Below are 22,246 nucleotides of genomic sequence, written 5' to 3' on the forward strand. Positions count from 1 at the left end.
AAGGATCTGTTATATAACTTGGAGCAAGGCCTCCCATGGTTCTGTAAGTAATCAATAAAATCTTAAAATCAGTTCTACAAGCAACAGGTAACCAGTGTAGCTCATGTTTTCTCGTCCGAGTCAAGACTCTGGCAGCAGATTTGCAGAACAAAATGGTGATTGGGACATATCCAGCAGGAGAAAGTTAACACCAAATCATGAAGGTTATTGTTGTTTGCATCAGGTGACAAATGGGACACACAAAAAACACCAAGTCAGATCTTATTAAAGAGTTGGTTTAACTAAATTACAGGAAAACACTTTCTCATTCATCTCATGTGTTACAGAGCCATGCAGACAGCTTTGAGAAATGCAGCTGAGAATTCTGCCTCGACAATCGGCCAGATTAACCTGAAAATTGACCAACTGTTCCTTTAATTCAGTTCTCAGTGTGGAAATAAAGTTCCATAGACTCAGTGTGCAGTCACTCAGGCTCATGGATGAGTCTTTTCAACCATCACCAACTAGAAGGGCACTCTGAGAGCGCAGACCTCCACCAAGACCAATGCTCCAGGTCTTCTGTCATAAAATCCACAGTGTTGTTTCATGAATGCTAATATTTTAGGTGACAAGTTACAGCTAATGAACGTGAACGTGAGTGTCATTCACTCTCGTGACAGTTAACGACACTCACACACTGTGTTTTACGGCACCCAAGGGTTTACAGCAAGTGTCAAAGCCTGTTTATGGGGCTGGGGCGTCTGCCAGCTCAGTGGGTGGAGTGTACGTCCCATGTACAGGGGGCGGTGTCCTCGCTGCAGCGGCCGTGGGTTCAGGTCTGGGCTGTGGCCCTTTGCTGTTTGTCGTCCCCTCTTCCCCTCTAGCACCCAGTACTGTTCTGTCATTTAAAGTTGTTTCCAATGTTTCCAGACTTTTTCCTTTACCCGACTACAGGAGGGTGGTGCAACACAATTTACTGGAAGGGGCACTATTTGACAGGGGGACAGACTTCAATACAACTAGTTGCACTAGTTGCTAGTGCAACTGGCAATTCAGACAATGCAGCTTCCCATGAATGTTTGAAGAAGTTTTATGAACAAATCAGTACATATTCCAACAGAAAAAAATGTGACTTTATTCAAATTGTGCCAGCCACATCAACAACAAATTTAAAACGACACATCGAGGTGAAGAATCCGACCAGACTTGGGAAATATCCTCACATAATATATGTCAAAATATGGTTGAGCACATGTGTAGGCTGCCCCAGTGGATATAGAAACCAAAAACTTTGTTAGTTTTCTGTTTTAAATTTGGGTGGCCTGTCCCTTTTACTGAAACACACTTCTCTGTGATAAAACACTTGAGCTGCTGCAGCATTTCGCAGAACTCTTCCACACTCAGTGTTTACAGGCGTGAGGAGGGACTGAATAATTCATTCCCACTGATAAGTACCGAAGCATGACCGGTGGCTGAGATCACTGATCTCTGACATCACATCCAGTCCATCTCCATGGTGACCGCCTGTTAATATTTATTAAACTAGGTGAAACTCAAACATCTTTTTGATAGTAAAGTGCAGCTGCAAGGGGGCCTGTCCTGAGCCGAGCTCTGATTGGCTGACCCGAGCCTCACATCTGAGAGGACGACTTCAGGCTGCAAATGCAAAGCACAATATGCTACAAGACAGTAAAAACTCTCTTCCTGGTGCTGTTCGAGAGCTGAGGTTTGTCCCTGTTGTGTGGAAAGGATCATGTCGAGAGAACACGTCAATCCAATCAGCACACTCAGACAGAGAACAGCTAATCCCACTAATACAGCACCAGAGGTAGGTAAGGCAAGGGGGGGAGGAGGAGGGAAGGGTAAGTCTGTTCATGGAAACCAGGGTCTCACTTCTTTTCCTGGGATCAGACCATGTGCACAACACACTATTTGGTACTGCTGATCCAAACTGATAAGTCTGACACTCGGGATGGGTCACACTCGTGCTGATCAGATTTCAGGCGACGTAGCCTCACATTTTGCATCTGTTGCCTTTAATGCAAAATGAATTTGACTCTGTGAAAAGAGCTGTGAGACAGCAGCTTTGAATGTGATCCACCCCATGAAAAAAATCTTCCTGCTCAACACCTCCTAAAACAGATAAAATGTACAGGGATATGTTGACACACTTTCATATGAAAAGTGCAACCTGACAGCAAATTTCCCGAAAAGACGGCAGCATTTGCCAGTTAAATGTAGGTATTTATAGTATGCGTTCAGTGCCATTGTCTGCCATTGAGACCTTCAGCTGGCTGTCTGTCACACACACACACACACACACACACATTCTCCAGGGAAGAGACAGCGAAAAGAAAGCTGATACAAGGACAGACAGTGGTAATCTTCTTTTTTTTTCTCACCCCCCCTCCAATAAAATATCACAATATCAGGCGCCTATTCACTCATCAGGCCAAAGTATACTGTAATGACATCAATGGTTGCCATGACAACAGGAGGAGGGTGGATGACAACATCCTACTGCGTATTTTTTAGAGCAGGAGATCACAGCACTGTTCAGAATTAGAGCTGCATACAGAAAAATAAATAAATAAATGAAGGCTTGGAGATGATTGCTGAAATCTGAATGCAAAGTAAAAAAAAAAAAAAACTTTTACAATGAGCTGCACCTTTGTGCACAACACACACACACACACACACACACACACACATTTAAAAACTGCAAACACACACAGGCTGACGTAAATGCCGTCGCTCCGTGTGGTGTGTGTGTTTTCTAATATGAAATCACTTCTTCACTGAAGGTCACTCATACACGTGTCCCCCCCATTATTCAGCTTCAGTCCCTTGTCTCTGAAAACACGCCGAACACACGCTGGCCGGCAGATGGACGGAGTCTGAAATCCCAGTACAGATGACCCAGTAGTGCCTGGAATAAAATTGGTTCCTGCAGGCTCTGAGCTGGATGTTACAGCCAAGCCAAGAGTCACACACTCCTCATGTTGCTTTGATATGATCTGGAGTAGAAAGTTTGTACAGGTTTATAAACCAGTGCTGCAGGATGAAGAGAGGAGGGGGGGGGGGGGGGGGGGGCTGAAGTGACAAGGTGACTTAAGGAAAATGAGCAGGCCAACACTCTCCTTCTCCCCGACTGATGTTTGTCATTTGTCACCCCGAGAGCATCTGACCTCACTGAGTATGTGTGTGTGTGCTGTGCAGTGTGGGGGCTTTGCTTGACTCCTTTCATTATAAATGACACAGTCCTGGGAGGCAGCTGCATTGACGTCAGGGCTCTCAGCGCTGTCAAGGGCTCTGGCTGCTGAAAATCCCCCCAAATAACAGGATCTAAATAGAAAGAAATAGGTTGCTGCTGTTTCATTACTGCCTCACGAACTCCAGTGGATTTAGGGGGGCGGATTAGCCCTCGCCCTCAAGTAATCGTGTTTTAATGAAGATTTTCAGTCGTAGGAAAAATTGCGGTTCAAAGCTTTGGCATGTTCCTCCTGCGTCTAGATCACCAGTTTAAAAAAAAAACACACTCTTCGTGGTAGTATGGTGAGGAAAAGTCAAAAGTCTCAAAGGTTCCATTGACCATCAATCCTCCTACTTCGCATATCACAATAGCTCTCAAGGTGGTCTCGCTGTAGAGCAATGTGCTGACATACAGCAGCTGCACCGGCCTGTGCATTACAGTATATGTGCATAACGTGCTCTGGTGTTGAGGTATATAGAGTCAAAGGGCTGGGTGGAGGATTGGGAGGGCGCATGGCTCCGAGGAGGGCTGATGGGAGATTTGAGGAGATTAAAAAAGGAAGGTTGAGATTCTCATAAAGATCTCTGCCATGTGATTTATTACCCTAATCCTCCCTGTTGATTGCTCATTTGGAATTAACATAACACGTTGCAAAATCCAAACTACAGCTCAGTTTGCTGCGTTAATGTTGTTTTCAGACCCTGGAAACTTTCATGTGTTCAAACTATAGATGCTTGAGAGTATTCTGTCAGCCCAGCCCTTGATTCTTGTTTTGCAGTGCTGCTCTCCCCAGCAGTAGTCAGGGTGAGGCCAGGTGTCAGCTGCAGATCCTGCCCTGCTCCGTGTGGTTCCCTGTGGCCAAAACAGCCTGGAGGACCCACGCTTTCATCTCCACAGCAGCCGCCTACCAGGTCAGAGCTGACCAAATACAAGACCAGGAACATGGGAAATTAATCCCACATTTTCCTGAGTCGTTTACAGGCTGAGAAGCAACACTTCATGCTTAAAAGGATATTGTTACAAAGCAGGGAAGGAGTTTTTAAAATTCTTGGACTTCAGGTTTTTCACATTACAAAGTCACAGAGGATATAATTAGACCCTTTCTGATAGTCAACAGCTTTACTTGATGGTCCAGTGAGACCCAAATCAAGCTTTTCTTGCATTGCAAAACAGTTTGCTGAAAGCACATCAGCAGAAACGCATCATCTCCCATCGTGAAGCCTGGGGGTGGCATCATCCTGCTTTGGGGACGCTTCTCGGCAGCAGTCCCTGGAAGGCTTGTGAAGATTGAGGAGAAAATTAATGCAGTAAAAGACAGAGAACTCCTCGAGGAAAAACCTGCTGCAGTCTGCAAGAGAACTGTGACTGGGGAGATTTATTTCCCCTGCAAGAAAAGGAGACCAAAATATAAAGCCAAAGCTACGGGAGCGGCTTCAAGACAGAAATGTTGAGTCCTTGAGTGGCTGAGTCCAGACCTCAAGACTGTCCAGGACTTTTGGCAGGACTAGTGTACTTGTGGTTGCCATGTAGCTTAACAATGGTTGGGCAGTTTCGGGAGAAAAAATGGATTCAATACATTTACTCTGAAATGATCTTACTCTTTAAATGAGTCTAAGTGTTTGACACCACACATCAACTGACTGGCATGTTCTCCTTGTGTCAGCATGGGTTTTCTCCAGGTACTCCGGCTTCCCCCCACAGTCCAAAGACATGCAGGTTAATTGGTGACTCTGAATTGCCCGTAGGTGTGAATTTGAGTGTGAATGGTTGTCTGTCTCTATGTGTGTACCGCACCTCCCCGCGACCCGAAAGGATCAGCGGTTACAGAAAATGAATGAATGACGTTGAGGCATCTTGTTCTGCTGATTATCAAACATCCAGAGTCAGTGATTTAATGAGAATATTTTTATAGCCATTGTACAGCTCACTTCATTAAATATTCCAATAAAGTGGTTGTTTTGATGATCATTACCCGCTGCTTGTCCATCAAGGAGCAAATGAGCAATTACAGTGACAAGAAGCCTTTATGTGCTCGAGCAGTATAAAAGCAGGCTACACCGGTTCCTTTGTGTTACTTTATTCAGATCAAGATACAGTAGTACAGCATCCCAATTGTGGAGAGAATTCAAAATAAAAATAAAAGCACAGTCTTCGTAATACAGGACAATCGACAATCAAGGTTTATTCAAGAAAAAAATGAGGAGGGGTGGGGAGGAGAAGGGAACAGCGGGAGTAGTTCAGGGAAAGACAAAAGTTTCTTTTATCAACACAGACGATACATTTATTCAACCCGCCCATAACCACCCCAGCTCCCACCCCATAATAAAACATTATGCAGCCTTACGTACACATGCTCCATGTCCCCCATCCCACTTTCTTTGAAAGCATGCACTTGTTCTCCATCGTGTAGAGATTTGCAAGCAGGAATCGCTGGATGGCTCTTTACATTCTCTGACCTTATGCTTTTAAATCTCATGTATAGTGGAGGACTTAGCATGGATTTGAAGGAAAACTGGGTGGCTTTAGGACACAAGGAGTGCCATGGTTTTGTTAATCTCCACGGCCCTGATAGCTGTAGTCAATTTAGTTTTACCATCCCCTCAACGTCTAAGGAATAAAGTGTCCCTCGCAGAAAAAGAACAATGTTGTCTCTTTACAGAGCAGGAGGTGAAAACTGTTTACCCAGGCATACTAAAAGAAAACACGGCTGCTTATCAGTCATTGGCACAAAGATTAAGAGCAATGCTGAGAATATATTGCAGAAAATTACAACTGACTGCTACTTCCCACCCTAGCACATCAACAAACTCGCTGAGGATTTGGGGGAGGGATAATTATGAGCAACACTTTACGACCGAGCTGGTCCCTATTACAGTGGGCCGAGGTAAATCATTCGTTGACCAATTCAATCTGTGTTGCCGCAGAGAACAAACAGTGCACAAGGGCATGGTAGTCTGGTAGACAAGAGTTGGGAAAGGACACTATTTAAGACTGATTACCCTAGTATGTGCTCATCAGATTACATGCAGTTATGGACACCCATTACTTCTTTGTCAGAGTGTTATACAGAACAATCCTGTGAAGCATTTAAGAGACACAACGGGTTTGGTCTGGTGGAGGAAAAAAAAAAAGGGACCTGCAAAGACTTTTCAATCACTTCTCTGGAGAGCCACAGCAGTGTCTCAGGGAAAAGAGGGCAATCAAAGGGCTGATTTGGGAGGAAGCTCAGCAAATAAACAGCTTGCTGCACCATCTGCTGCTCAAAGTTTGCGTCTAGCGTTGGGAGAAAAGCGCAGCAGCACGGAGAGCTAGCACAGCCCTAGGTGCTAGGTAGCGAACACAGACATGTGGTAAGCTGCAACGACTGTGACTACAGTACAACAGTGGCCGGGGATGTAGAAGGGAGGAATGTGAGAGGGGTTCTGGTTAGCGATGCCTAGCTAGTACAGCAGCACATAAGTCAACATGCACCACTCAATGCAATTTTTTAACACTTTGCCTTTGTTAAAGCACCCATTTACAGCGAAGAGGAAGGTTAACGAAGAAGCCTGTGCTATGCCTGGACATGTTCTACGATTGGACAGTAAACAAAAGGAAGAAAGAAAAAGGATAAAACAAATGTTAACAGCTTTCTCTATACATTTACCAGTTGTTCCTGAACATCAATAAATATCTTGTAAAAGTGTTTGCGTTGTTGTCTTGGGTGGTTGTCTGAGTTTAGCCATGTTGGGTTGGTTACGCTAGGGCCAGAACTGTGTAGAGAGGAGAAAAGGAGAGGAATTATTTCTACCTTTAGTTTCAAACCATGACAAATACGATGTCTGGTGTTACACAATTAATCAAAATATGGAAAATACCATATCCAAATTACAGGAGCTGCAGTTATTGTCAAAGGTAAGATGAAAATTATACAAATATTACCATTCCCACTAAAATGGCGCCTCATATTGTCTTATCTTTCAAAAATAACCACATTTTGATTGCATTTACATATCCCACAGCCTGATTCATGTCATTCAAAGTCTACAAAGATTAAGACAGACAAAAACGCTTACCACTGATAGCCTCCTGGGCAAAGTACTTGACATCCATGTCTGTGTCTGTGGCCAGCTTCTCCAGCACTGGCTTAACTTCTGTTTGAAGGGCACTTGAGGACAAAGATGATGAGAGTTATTAGACAGACTGTCAATGTTGGTTCTTGATTTTAGTGTGATGGCACATTTCTGTCACTGTGAAGAGAAAACATCTGATGCTAAAGATGAAAGGGACATACTTGCTGTCAAGGACGGGGCCGATTTTCTGAAGGGATTTGGCCACATTGAAGCGTACGTTGGCCACCTGGTCATTGGACATCTTGAGGACCACTGGTAGCATCTGCTTGGTGGTGATGTCCTGGCCACATGCCTCTGACAGAGCCTGACACAAACAATACAGGTGGTCAACAGCAATGACAATGAACAGCATTTACAGATGATGGACTAATAGCTTTTTAAAAAGGAACATATACTTTATCAGTGTCTAACAACTACATGTCACATTACTGGGACATTAAATCCTTCAAAATAACTAATGGGAGATGATGGCATTGACTCACGTTGATGCAGAATAGAGTAGTCATCCTGTGGAGGTAATTGGGGTCGTTGGCCATGCCCAGGACTTTGGGCACAATGGTGTTCTGAGCCCACTCAGCTCCAAACTTCTCCACCAGCTTCATTAGGTTACAGGTGGCTGCCTCACGGATGGCGTACACTAGAAAATTACAGTGACAACATTCTGTGTGAAAGGTGCGCTCGAGTTTTGTCCACTGCTGGGTCTCTGCGGTGAACGGATCACATGGCTTAGGTCCTGTCTTTCTGACTGCACCTGGATGTTGCGTAATGTCCCCCCGAATCATATTCTTGTCTACAACTTTGTCATCTTGCCTCAAGTTATGCAGATTGTATTCATATGAAAATCGGTAACGTCAGCAACACTGTCAATCAAAAACCGTCTATATTGTACGGCGGCTGACCTCTGCTGGGAGGGTAAGAAGCTCCTGGACCCCATTGTTATCTCAATTAGTGGACATTTTCGGTTATTGTGCTTCTTCTTTGAGTTAGCTGCTAACTGCTACTACCTGCTTTTTATATCTCCCAGCAGTGGGTCTCATACATACATCACTGTCACAATATCACACCCATCATGCCGGCTATCTCTTTAATGCAGAAGGTGATTCGGCACCGTAACTACCTCAGCTGCTGGCGCTGAGTTGAAACAACTTTCCCTCCATTTCATGACCAAACCTTATATTAAGAACAAGGCAAAATAATGGCATGACATTCCACTTTGAACAGGCAACATGAAAGGGGCTAAAGTCTATACAGACTCAACTCAGTATACTGACTTCATACACTGACAAATCAGTTCCATTAAAACGCCAGAAATCATTCCATGCATGTCATGTGAAACGTCAAAATGATTTCTTAATAACAGAGTCAGAGAGGGAAGGATTCTGGGCTGATTTCTGTAGTCCTGTCTTTCTTTGAAGGGCTTACATAAGGGTGGCACAGCCCTAACCCCAGCCACAGCCGGACACACGAACACACGAACACACGAACACATGAACACACACACACACACACACACACACACACACACACACACACACACACACACACACGGAAACTCACACCAGCTGCATTCCAATGATGTAACCCAGTTGGCCCTTTGTCCTCAATAGCGAGCGTGTGTGTGTCTCTCTCTCTAATTGGAAAACTTGATGTGAAGGGAACACTATATACTCTGAGTGAAACATTTATGCAAAAGACAGTGTTCTAGGTTATAAAATAGAGCAGGGTGTGTTGTGTAGCTCTATGGGCACACAGCTCTTCCAGGAATTAAATGTGGATGATCGTCTCTCAGAACGAGTTTAACTGTCAGGTAGAGAAAGAGAGAACAGCCAAGGGCAACCCAGCTCAGATATAAGCTCACCCACAGTGACCCGACTGTGACTTCTAACTCTGTTAAGTACAGTATAAATCCACAGCATGAGTTGCAGGTTGTGGCCAGCGAGAACAAGGTTAAACTAAATGGGTTAAGTAATGCATAGAGAATGTATGATAACGCACAACAGAGTAGCTTAACTGCCCCACGGTGGCACAAAGTCAGACAAAAATCCTGATAACAACTGATCAAAACCATTGTACTACAGGATGTAGCCGTCTTTCACATTGTCCTTTACATACTAACAGCTATCATATACTATACATGGCGGCAGGAAGAAGAGGGTTACTTATTCACAGCCTTCTAGTTGACATATACATGAAAGCAGAGACCTGCAAATTGCCTCATCTTACACCTCCCTTCGCTCCCAATTTTCTCACTTTCACTAATAATACAGTATCACTTGAGTCCTGCATGACTAGTCGAGCTCAAGAGCAGTGATGCTAAAGATATGGAAACTATAGAGATGATATATAGTCAAAGAAATCTGGGGTCAAATAAAACAGTATTCACTACTAATGCAACCCTACCCTGGTGTTGCATGGAAAATAAGCATATGTATCAGGAGCTGTATGAGACCATTCAAAAAGGGATAGTGCGCTGTAAAGAGTGTTACAGCCTGCTGCAGAGCGCCAAAGCAAATAAAATGATCACAAATGGAAAATGTGGGGATGGAGTTCCTTCCCAAGGAAATTGATTTGTGATTTTTGTGGTTATTGTGAATACTTTCAGTGTAAAAACATTTTAACAAGGACAATATTTGGACTAGAATAAAAGAATATTGCCATAAAGCTGCTTACATAAGCATTCATGTTTAAGCAACCACTCGTAAAATACATCCGCTATGTCATGCAGCAACACAATACAATTTAATTTGTGAGTTTGTTAATGTCTGACAAAGCTTGCCGGAAATTTTTGACCTATAAGAGTTCCTTACCGTGGTCGATAAGCCAGGCCATACAAAGGGTGTTGAGTTTCTCATCAAAGAATTCCACTCCCTGAGAAAAGACAGTGTAATTAGCTTTCCTGGATGTTTACAGTCAAAGCCTGATAAAGTTTGTTTGTCTGCACACTGCAAATATTTCTAGTTCTACACGTGGTCCTAATTAAAGAGACCTTTAAAACATATTCTATATGGGTTTCAGCTGTGTTCCTAGACTCCATGACTCACCAGCTGTCCTGCCAACAGGGGCATGTACTCTATGATGGCGAGGCGGACCCTCCACTTTGCATCCTCTGCCAGCTCTACAATGGCCGGCAGCAGTGACTGGGAGAGCTGACGGATGCCAATCACCTCGTTCACACAGTCTAGGTTGGAGATGATGTTGAGACGGACCTCAGGGCACTGTAACAGAAAAAGTTAAGATGATTAAGTAAAGCTTATGGCAGCATGCCTTCATCACTAGAGTCCCTAGATATCAGACAAATCATAAAGAGCAGATAAGACTGCATTACAAACGCCATTAAAATTACCACAGACAGTGGGTTTAAAAAGAAGGTCATTAGGAACTTAATGTACTTTCAACAGCCCTTACATTACAGGAGTTATTTAGGATATATATAGAAAATTAAGGTGGGTCACTAGTGTCTTGTGACGTCTAGCATCGACCAGACTGAATCACAACGTAGACTTCGGTGTCAGAATGTGTGCGCAGCAAATGTGCAGTCAAAGGGGAGCTCACATGTGTGACAGTGACACATGACATGAGGCTTCTGCAACGGAAGCAGAGACTATTAAGTTAAATGAAGCGGTGCAATGTCTGCACAGTTTAGGCTATTTTTCAGTGATTAAATGCTACAACTCAAAGACTCATGCTGGGGTTAGCCCTGAAGTTGGCAAGCAAAGTTAGCCTCCCAATGGAACTAGGTCAGGGTCACCTAAGGTGGACTGTTAAAGTGTCCAAAACAGATAATGCAGAAAGGTCTGGCTGTTGAGTCTCTCCTGAGTTAAACAGACAATTATTGATTCCAACTCAATTATCAGTATTTTGCTGTTATTAGCACTGCAACTCTTATTTAGACTTAAACCACTGCACTTGGGTTGGGGTTTATTTCTTACAGGAATTCGTTTCCTGAATCTGTTTCAGGGCTTGACGCTAACTTATTTCCCCAAGGAGCACATGTGCTCCTAAGTTGAAAAAGTAAGGAGCGCACTAAGAACTTTAGGGGCACAATGTAAATTGATCAAATAATGTGTTTTCCGTAATAAACGTGATGCAAGTAGACATTTACAAGCAAAATTATTTAATGAATTTGTATACAAAATGTACAGAACGGTAAAATCATCAAGTTTTGAAAAAGTATTGCAATTTAATTTTGTCTTTAATGTTATTATCTTATACATATTATCTTTGCAATATGATTATCTTATATAATGTTATTACTTTCCTAAAAACATTCTCCAGGTCCTCTGAAACACTGCAGCCTCTTTCACACAGAGCCTTCGTGGTACCCACCGCGGGGTAGTGCGCAGAGGACAGGATTTGGGGGCGTACAGGCTCGTTCAGGAGCTACAGCTCCATGGTGACCGCTTTTGGGTCTACTTCAGGCTCTTCTCTGCTATTGGACGCACGGCGCCGAGATGCTGTCACAGCGCGTTGCGGTGAAATTAAAAAAATTTCAATTCAAGCGCAGGCTGGCGGTACGCGCCGCTCAGCTCGGCGGCAGAGCGGTGCGCTCTTGCGCTGCGGTAGCACATACACAATGAATGGGTTCATCGGCAGAGGTCTGCGCTTTGTGCGCTCTGTGTGAAAAGGGCTTTATTTCCACCCTGCCCAGCAGCGGTACCGTGGCGAACACTCCCTAACTGCGGGGAGAACGGAGCAGGCTTCCCGGTACGTAGGTCCGCCGCTTCCTCCACACTTTGACTTATTTCCACGCTGTCGACAGTGGGACTTTTCATTGTGCCGACAGTGGCTTGGAAACTGCCCATAACCGTGTCACACGGGGAAGAGGGAAGGCGGCTGGAGTTCCTCCAACATTTGCGGTTAGATTATCATATTTTTTTATTGACAAAAATATAGGCTGCTTCGGCTGTTTTTTTTATGCACACATGTGCCCCTAAATATTTTTTACAGTTCGCACACCTATTTTTAGTTGCAAATGCGAGTGAAACGCTCACACTGTCGAGCCCTGTGTTTATAGTGTTTTGTATTCATTCATATTTACATTTTTTAAGGACACGACAAACTCTTAAAGGTGTTGTATATAATCTGGTGAAAGATAATTGATTATTGAGTCTTATACTCAGGTCGGCGAATACAGATGCTTTGTGTTGGTGGTTAGGCCCATCTAAACACCCAAAGCATCTGTATTTGATGACCTGGGAATGACACTCAACAATTAACTACTTTTTTCTAGAGTTGCATACAGCACCTTTAAGAGTTAGTATATTGTTCAATTTCAAGTTCTTTAATGTCCCTGACTGTTGTTTTGTGGTTTTCTTTTTTTCTTTTAGGGCATCAGTTCAGGAAGTGCACCAGTATCATTTTGAAACAATTGTTTTAGAGCTGATATCAGTTAAAAATTAAAACAATAACCAACCCTATTGTGGTCTGCTGTACACCTGTGTTGACTGTCTTGTATAGGAATGATTTGCTGTTAGCACTGATATCTTAATGACGTAGAAAGCTCTACAGACATCGTTTGATGATGAGCCACATTTTTGATATTTCTGAACTGGGTAGACAAAATGTATTTATCTGATGAACCTACATTAAAAATAATAATAATAAATCAAACTTGAAACAGTTTTCACATTATATTGAACAACCATTTTTACTCTTAAGTGCAATTTTCTTGGCTCTGGTCAAGCCACTTTGGTCACTGTAAACAAAACAGACTTCCAAGTTGTTGTCTAGAATCATGTAGCCCAAGATTATGTCCAAGAGCCTTAAATGGATCTGCTTTAGTTCAAAGTTTGACAGGATATTAACAACTAGAACAGCTAAACAGAACTCTTCATCCACATATTCCTCAAAAAAAAACCAACAAAAACCCAGAAGCCCTACACTGCACGATGATTTGACACTCTCAGTCAGGCCTGTTAACTAAGTGGGAACATAGAAGTAGCCAAATAAGGCATGGTGACTATTTGAAATAATTCAGCTTTTAAATGAATGGCATGTCTGCAGAACACTCTCCATTATGCTCCCTTTAAACTGTCCTCAGATAGATGCACCTTGAATTATCGAAAATTTGCAAGTCAAAGCTGTCAGTTTAGACGGAAATCTAATTAGACAGTCTTGGTCTTGCGTTTGTGCTGTGAGGAAATGGGGCCATCTTTAAATAGGACTAAGAAAAGCAGCGACAGAACTGACAGCCTTGGGCCATCCAAAACATCTATATACATTTGTGTCTAACCTGCCAAACTCATGTCTAATCTCAACGTGCATATTAATGTCATGGAAATGTATTCATGGGACAAGATGTGACTGGGCTATTGTTGTTCTAGATGAACCTGTTACGTTAGCGGATGATGATTGTTCTTATACATTCCTCCTCTAAAACCTAGCCCTCTGTAACCTGACCCTAACCAGACTCATAAAACACCTTGTTCGACATTTTTGTTACTGTAAAAACCCATAAAGGTATGTCTAACACAGAGTCACAAAAATACCTGAAATGCAAGGCAAATGAAACTGGCCACATCCTGTCATCAATCTATGTGCTATATGTCTAAATAGAACCGTTGCCTTGCTCAACCTGTTTAAAACCTGCACTTGCTCTTTACTAATCGACATACAATAAAAAGGCATCTGGCAATAACGGATTGAGTTGCACTGTGTCCAGCTTTTCATTCTGCTTCCCTCTAGACACAGCAATTCAGTCTTCTAATTGTGAGGTCTTAGTGTGGCTGCCAACTGCATGAATCATCCTCCTACCTAACCAGGTGGTAGCTAGGTACATCTGATGGCTGCAACTAAGTGGCTTAACCCTGTCTCAGACGTGCTGATCACTGAAGGCCAAAGAAGTTGGTCAAACTCAGGCGCCTCACAGGAAGCTTTTGTTGTGAATGTTACCAAACTAAGTGCTGCCTTGAGAACTATCTAAAGCCAGCTATGCAAAATATAAAAGAGAAATTGAGGCCCACGATTACAAGTCTGCATCTCCTTTACCTCGTCCTTGAGCTGAGCCAGGAAGAGAGGCAGTAAGTGCTCTATTGTGTTGTCCTTGCCCAGGATGGTCGAAAGGCCCATTATGACAGAGGCCAGGGCTGACTTCACATGCTGGTTGGTGTCTGAAACAAGTTCCTGGTCAGAGACGGGACACACAGGAGACAGAGAGATCAGCACAAACAAATAGTTAAGACAGAAAATACGTAAATAAACATCAAAACTACTGCTATGGGTCATATTCACAACACAATAGAGAGAGGGAGGCTATAATCGACTTGTGTTTAAATACGCAGCAAAGTGGACGTAATACCAGTGCAGACAACAAACAGTCATTGCAGTTAACTACTGTGGGTGGAATACTTTCAAATGATGTAGACAGAAACAGAAATGGCATAATATAATTAGGGGACACAGAAATTGCCTATTATCCTGTCATGCTCACTGATTAAATGGACTGCATTTATACAGAATATTACATCAAACCACTGACCTACAATTGGCAGATGACAGCTCTGATTCCAGAGCCAGAGTTGCCTCATGATTATATTAAACATATCTGATCAAACCAATATCACATAGCAGCTTTTTAGTACTAAGAATTATGTAACTTTTTACAGCTTTCTAAGGTTGTGTGTCAGATTGTTGCTGCCTGTATAGTTTTGTTCCACTGTTGATATATTGACAGGAAAAACAGAATGAGTCACAGATCTGTACCTTTACTTATAATAGTCTACAGATCCTGGAATTTCACTGCAGTAATCGTTATTGCGATTTAAAAAAAAAAAAAAAAAAAAAAATCAGCTGGCAATGATATAAGATTTTTTAATCAGTAGCGCTATGACTGAACTTATTGTTGAACATAAAACAACAGTGCCACCTGCTGTTCAAAATCTTACCAACACTGGTACACAGACACACTGTATGACCCACTGTCTTTTGCAGCAGCCCCACATAAAATACCCTCTTAACAGCCATTTATGCTTAGGGTACGTTAGTGGGCATCTTTGGATACCTAAATGTCTTTCTAAAAGGTTGTGGTCATAACCTCTCTCCATTTTTAGTGTGTGTGTATGAACACTGTCTACTTGAATGGGTTTTATGGTTTGCTCTGATCAAGAGCATCAAAGCAAACACGGGTAATAAAGCTAGAGCAGTTGTATTATTTCTACATCTGAAAATTCACCAACATGCAAATCATCATTTTAGCCAGTGTAAATATTTTACTCATTGCCTGCTGAGATCTGGAGAGATAAAGTCTAGTAGGGCACATTACATAAAGCCTGTAAACAAAACCTGTTTACCACCATTGGGAGAGAAAATTGAAAAAATTTGAACATAAATCAATACTGTGTGTTGTATACATGCATTGCTTTTTACAGAGAGGCTTTCTAGCTAAACCTACTGTATTTATAGTAATGAGCACATCACTGCAACGGACAGTTGTGTCAAAACATTTTGAGTGTACACACTTAGAGATTTATATCTGTATGAGCCGATGGTGTAATGCTGTTAAACACTGGATTTGCTTGCCCTGTTGGACTCATCACACTTGAGATATCAGCATTTCAGTTGGTTAATAAAATATTATCGACATCAAAAGGAATACTGGACAACATTATGAAAATAAGATCTCAGTTGTATAACAACCCAGTTCTCATTAAGGCGGACATCGTACCACCACGTCTGCATAAACGCTTTGGGGAAGACTATAAAAAGATATGCCTCTAGTCCTTTTCCATGCTCAATAACGCATAGCAACTCAAAGTGTTTCTTGTTCAAATGAGAAGTAAAGCACCGGAGAAATGTCACAATGTGGCAGACTGGAAAGTTTATTTTTTACCTTGACACAGGGCAGAATGTGAGTCATGATGATTTGCTCACGGTTGTCCTCTGGGAGGTTCTCACAGAATTCTAAGAAAAGAAAAACACCATGAATAAAATACAAAACTGACTGGACAAGCAGCTGAAACAAGTTGTTTAATTCACCCCGTGCAATTCACCTTTTCAGCAAGTCACCCGCTCACATTTACTTTATGTGTCCGCGTGTACTGACCTTTGACTTTGTTGGCCGCAGCAGCACGGACCTCAGCTTCACAGTCCTTCAGAAGATTCTGGAAGGCTGGGACCAGATCGTTCTTGGTGATCTCTGGTCCCACTGCTTTCTGGAGCTACATTCAGAAAAAAAAAGATCAGCATCAGTCTCAATATCCAAATAAGCATGTGGGGAAAGTATTAATACACAAAACATGGGTTAGTTTTAATGTAGAGTTGAGAATAAAAGGGGGCACTAAAGGGTATATAACAGGTGACAGAACAACTATGATGGCCTAAGTAATGTGTTATTCTTTTACCAATCATTTTTAATGTTCCAAGTTCAGGTTATCATTTATATTTATCTTATATATATCTGCTATTAACCCATTTTCTCTCCCACATGCCAAAGTCCTGAATGCATTGCAACAGCCTTGTTATCCAGTCTGAGTCAGAGAAACCCAGTTAGGCTACTCCAACTTTAAATAGGTTACTGTGTCACATAAAGATCTTGCGTTTTTTTTTGTTGTTTTTTTTTGGTGAAAGTCGGCAGTCTCATGAATATATATTGGTGCCAATATAAAGCCTTGAAGTAGCAGGTCCTTTTAAAAACTAAATGCACTGATAGAAAAGGTTCAACATGTCCACATGAACGTTTAATCACAAAGTGAAAAATAATGTTTCTGAGTCATTTTCTTCATACAAGGCACATCTAGAATGCTTGAGGGGAAGGTGTGGCTGCACGGACATTTGTACATTTTTAAACATTATTCTATACCTGAACATACAATAAAATGAAAACTTAAAAAAAAAATTCTGACTCCTCTACTGAATGATGATTTACTGTATACACACAATATTCATGTCCTTTGATTTGTATTTTAAATATCCCATGACACTGATTTGTGAATGTGCAAAAAGCTCAGATTTGTCAAAACATGCATCAAAAATGAAAGCTACCAATAGATATGCCCTTCCACATTCATGTACTAAACATTCTATTAAAATTTAGAAAAACAAGTGTATAGATTCATACAGAAGCAATCCTCTCATGCATCACCTATGACCCACTAAAAGTGTGTGGCTGTGTATTTTTCTGCAGAGACTCTGCCCTCTGCCTGTATTTTCTTCATATTGTCTGTGCTCTGTAGATTTATGGGTGTGTACCCCCACAGCCCTCAGGTGTGGTTGGGGAAAATATAGTGACTAGCTGCCAGACTGTGAGCAGCATGCATCCAAGGGACACATCGCCAAAAATAATGCATGTACAGTGAGGCAAAACACCCAACGAGAGTGACTTTGGGGTTGGCTTTTACATTTACTGGTGCATGTGAACTAACAATCCTGCGTAGTATACCTTTAACAAAACTGACCAACACCTTTTGACAAAATTATATTAACCTACAAAGATCAGAAATCATCTCTGAAAAGATCATCAATCCTCATCTATAAAATTGTTACCAATTCCTTCTTAGGAGGAAGATAATAAACCAGTGAATGCACATTATCTCTATTCATAAGAGTTTACAATTTTAATTTCACACACCATTGCTCAACTCTTGAATTACAGTACACATGGTTCATACCATATACATTCAAATGCCAGTTTTCGTTTCTCACACCCCTACTTGTGCACACCCTCCGTCTTTTTTGCTCGCTGAACTATTCAGCAATAGTCTTAATGAAAGGAACATGCAATAAAAAACACAAAACATAAAAATAATGATATAAAAATAACAGGAAATCTGCCTAGTTGCTAAGGCACCAATACTCTGGAAGTACTTGCAGCCTGACTCCAACACTATCAAAGAGTAAAAACATTGGGGAAATAAAGCAGCAGAAGAAAGCATCCACTGTCGTTGAGCTTCAAAATAGGCAGTGCAATTCAAGAATTGTTCAGCTGTCTTTGCTGATAATGCAATTTAATATTAAATCTGACCTTAGGTTCCACATACATGTGTACTTAGTTGAAGGAAAACACCACATTTATGTGTTTCGTAGGATGCATTACACACAAACGTGTCAGCATTTGTAATGTAGTTTGCCCTTATCCTTGACTGAAACATGTGCCCACACTTTTTTAGACATTTTTTGGACCATTTTTGCCTTTATTGATAGGACAGCTAAGATAGACAGGAAAGATGGGCAAAGAGAGAGCAGAGATGACAAGCAGCAAAGGGCCACAGGTTGGAATTGAACCTGGGCAGTTACAGAGGACTCATCCTATACAGAGTGCACACTCTATCAGGTGAGCTAGAGGTCGCCAAATGTGCCCACACACTTCAACCTAATTTCATTTTTGGCTTGGAACATGTGTGCTACCTGGAAAACATTTATTGTGGCCTTCAGCCTTCTTTGCAACAAATGTTGATATTGTTTGAGCTAAATGGTTCTTAGGAACTGGACAATTTGACAGCAACTCTATATACAAGACATGATTCTACATCGACATTTTTTGCTTCCATTAACCAGGATGCTAGCAGGGCAAAGGAGTCGGTTGCTTACCTCAGAGAACTTGTCAGCCACCATGTAGCGGACCCTCCAGGATTTGTCTTCTGCAGCTTGGCGCAGGGTTGGCATAACCAGGGTCTCGAGGTCCTCCTGAGGCAGCAGAGTGGCAATGCTGACACAAGCCTCCACGGCAAGCAGCCGCACTGAGTCCTAGTGGAGAAAGGTAATGTGAACAGTTTGGCCATCCTTTGGTTTAACAGCAAAGAACAGAGAGTGAAAGACCAGTTTAGTTTGAGAAAAAGGAAGAAGAGTGCTGATACCTGCTCATCAGAGGCCAGGGCAGTGAAGAGGGAAATAATGTCACTTTTAACATAATCCAACTCCAGTACTTTGGCAAACTCCCCAAGTTTGGATGCTGCAGCACGACGCACCATAGGAGTGTCATCTGAGCACAAGGTGCGGAAATGCCTAAAGATAACCACAAACAACAACAAACAAGTTTTAATCAGGGAAAACTGACCAACCAAGCCTGGTTTAAAAGGCTCAAACAATCACCTCGGGTATACATTTAATTACATGCCTAATGTTATGTCATACATAATATACACTGCTGTAAAAAAAAAATTGTATTTAGAGCACTCAAAAAAGTGCTTCTCTCTGTAAAAAGCAACTTACTGGCGGATCTCAGCCTTGACAGTGCTGGAGACACGGGGATAACAGACGCTGAAGAGGCCGCAGGCAGATGTGCGAGAAGTGAACCAGTCACCACTGGCCAGCCGCTTGACCAAAGGCTCAAAATGGACCTCCAGATCAACTGGAGAGTGCTCCTGAGAGATCTTTCGCAGGGACTCAACAGCTTTGTCTCTGACCACTGTCTCTTCCACTGTAGCTAGACTCTCCAGTGGAGGCTGTGAATCAAGAAAGAATAAGTTTAGATGGGGGTTAATGTTATTTAACTGCTCAAAAACACTAGATATTATGAGAATGTGTAGGTAGTATTTTATACTTTAAATGAATGTTAAAGTGGCATACACCAATATTTGTATTTAAACTATTCATTTCACTAAGCTATAATGTCAAATTCCTGAAATGTCCATAACGTAAAAATAATGCACCCCTTTGGTTATCTTCTAATAAACAAATCCTCTAAAAGGGAGCAGACATGAATGAAATCATCAGAAAAACCACACAGCTCACAGCTTGTGCTTCTGTGCTACTACTACTAAAACTGTATCTGTATTCTCATTATGTAACACAATCATTATTTACAATGGACATGGAAATATATAGAGCTGACAACATGGCCCTTTCAAATGATTTCTAAAGTTTACTCAAAAGCAGGGTAACATTTATCCATTAATGAGCATATGCTTAAATCAACTCTCCGGTGACTTACCAAGAGACAGTGCACGTACTCTGGCCCTCCCACCAACATAGTGAAATTGCCAAGCTGCTCAGCCAAGGCCAAGAGCACCTCATCTTCATCATAGATGGTGTCTAAGGGAGTAGAGGAAGACTCATTAAAAACTTATGAACACACGTTTACAAGTCTAAAGCAATGAGTGACAGCTATTGCAACAGCCTAGAGTGGTTTAAATAACAACGCATTCAGCATTTCCCCGTGTGACAACCTTGTGAAAAAACCACTGAGGTCATGACTGCTGTGTCAAACATCAGATCATTTTTTACAGGCTAAAGGGATTCACTTTATTACCTGTGAGGAAGGGAAGGAGTTCAGTGCGAGTCCTCTCAACACCGAGGGCCAAAGCAATAGTGGACAGCTTCTTGATACTGTTCAGCCGTAACTGTAAACAAAATGGACATTCATTAGCAAAGCAGGCACATTTTAAGTGCAACGTTTTATAAAACAGTGTCAGTGTTTGACTGAACTCAGGTATAGCCTCGCTAAACCCTGTTAAATCAGGTTGGATTTACCGCAAAGTGCATCAATTACAATCTCGGCTACGGTCGTCGTCTTCGCATTACGTAGCTAGCGAGCTAACGTTAACCAGCGTTTCAAAACGATTCGCTAAAGTAGCTGAATGAAAATGATAGCTTTACACACATTGACATGTCATAACCATGCTAACAACAGTGAGCTATACCCACTGCGGCCTTACACGCCCTAGTGTTGTGATTGCCAACTTTAGTCAATGAACGTCAGCTAGCATACTGCGATACGATGCTTTAACGCTAACGGCTAAACCAATGACCTGGTTAGCTTCTTACCCAACTAACCTTTCTACGTTTACAATTACGCTGGTGTGAACACTGACCGGTCAAAAATAACACTAGCCGTTACTCCTTATTGATAATTAACGTCGTAAATCAAAACAGCAAGTCAGGTACATTGGCAAAGGAGGGTGCGCCCGGCAGAGCATTCCTGATAGGCCTTGGCCGGGAACGTTAGCTTACATATGTGCTAGTTAGCTAGCTGGCAATCGCAAACACGACTGATATTCGGCCTAATTTTACGGTACAATATCAATCACGATTAAAGTCAAAACAAATGTTTTACCTGAACATCCTCATTTCGCAGTTCATCAATGAGAACTGCGATAGGGTAGAGAGAGTCGTCTCCATCAGCTCCTGCCATTTTGGATACTGTTGTAGTTACCGAATGGCGCTGCTGTGCCGCACTACGGGGTTTCTGCCAGGGAAGAGCGGCTGCAGGGCCCTCCCACCTCCGCCATTGCGCCGCTGCTGCTGCCTTCAGGAAGCCACCTTAAAAACCGCCAAGGAGCAACTCTTCATATAAGACCACACAAAACAAGACAAACAACTTCAGAAAAACAAACTTACTTGAACAAACAAAACGTTTAGTGATACGAGAATATCTGAATTGTTATAAAGCAACTCAGTGGTCGCAGAGGTTAAATAATCAAACTATCTATTCAATGACAGAGTTCTGAAATTAAAATTATAGGCTACTGTGAACGCATTTTATCGTTATACAATTTAAACGAGAAGCAGGCCCACACTGTGAAGAAAGACCTTACAAATAATTCAGCATAAACAAATGTATTTGAAAGTTTGACCCCACTTGTTCTATATAAATATACAGATATACTAATGTGCCCAAGTATTTAGAATTATTAGTCGATCAAATTCAAAAGTATGATTCCATGTTGTGTAAAGTGTATATAATGGATTGGACAGAATTGCTCAGCTTCATTGTAATTATAATAGGCTACATATCTGTACATAGGCCTAGATTTGGGGGGTGGGGTGGGACATGTCCCCCTCAGTATTTAGAATCCAAGAGGTATTTTATGAAATTATTTTGATGAAATTAAAGACTTTTCCACCTTAAATTGATTACCTTAAATTGGAACAAAAATCACCAGAGTGCTTGAAATTGGGTGCAACTTTTCCCGGAAGGACCCCACACCATTTCATAAATTTCCCCATCCAATGTTTAACCAAAAGCTAC

The 22,246-nt window shown here is 42.0% G+C and overlaps 1 protein-coding gene across 1 annotated transcript; it reads right to left on the reverse strand.

Annotated features, from left to right (window-relative positions):
• Positions 1–5,293: 5,293 nt before the first annotated feature.
• Positions 5,294–21,484, reverse strand: ppp2r1bb (protein phosphatase 2, regulatory subunit A, beta b). The gene is made up of 15 exons (XM_049576339.1): positions 21,332–21,484; positions 20,528–20,618; positions 20,210–20,310; positions 19,489–19,721; positions 19,134–19,281; positions 18,868–19,023; positions 16,385–16,499; positions 16,172–16,242; positions 14,332–14,466; positions 10,386–10,559; positions 10,152–10,212; positions 7,827–7,981; positions 7,506–7,648; positions 7,288–7,379; positions 5,294–6,984 (listed from the first exon to the last, which is right to left on the reverse strand). Exons 1-15 carry the CDS (start codon positions 21,407–21,409, stop codon positions 6,968–6,970), a joined length of 1,770 nt encoding a protein of 589 aa, XP_049432296.1. The 5' UTR covers positions 21,410–21,484; the 3' UTR covers positions 5,294–6,967.
• Between the last annotated feature and the right edge of the window lie 762 nt (positions 21,485–22,246).

The sequence above is a fragment of the Epinephelus fuscoguttatus genome, linkage group LG5 (assembly GCF_011397635.1).
Source record: "Epinephelus fuscoguttatus linkage group LG5, E.fuscoguttatus.final_Chr_v1".
Taxonomy (NCBI): domain Eukaryota; kingdom Metazoa; phylum Chordata; class Actinopteri; order Perciformes; family Serranidae; genus Epinephelus; species Epinephelus fuscoguttatus.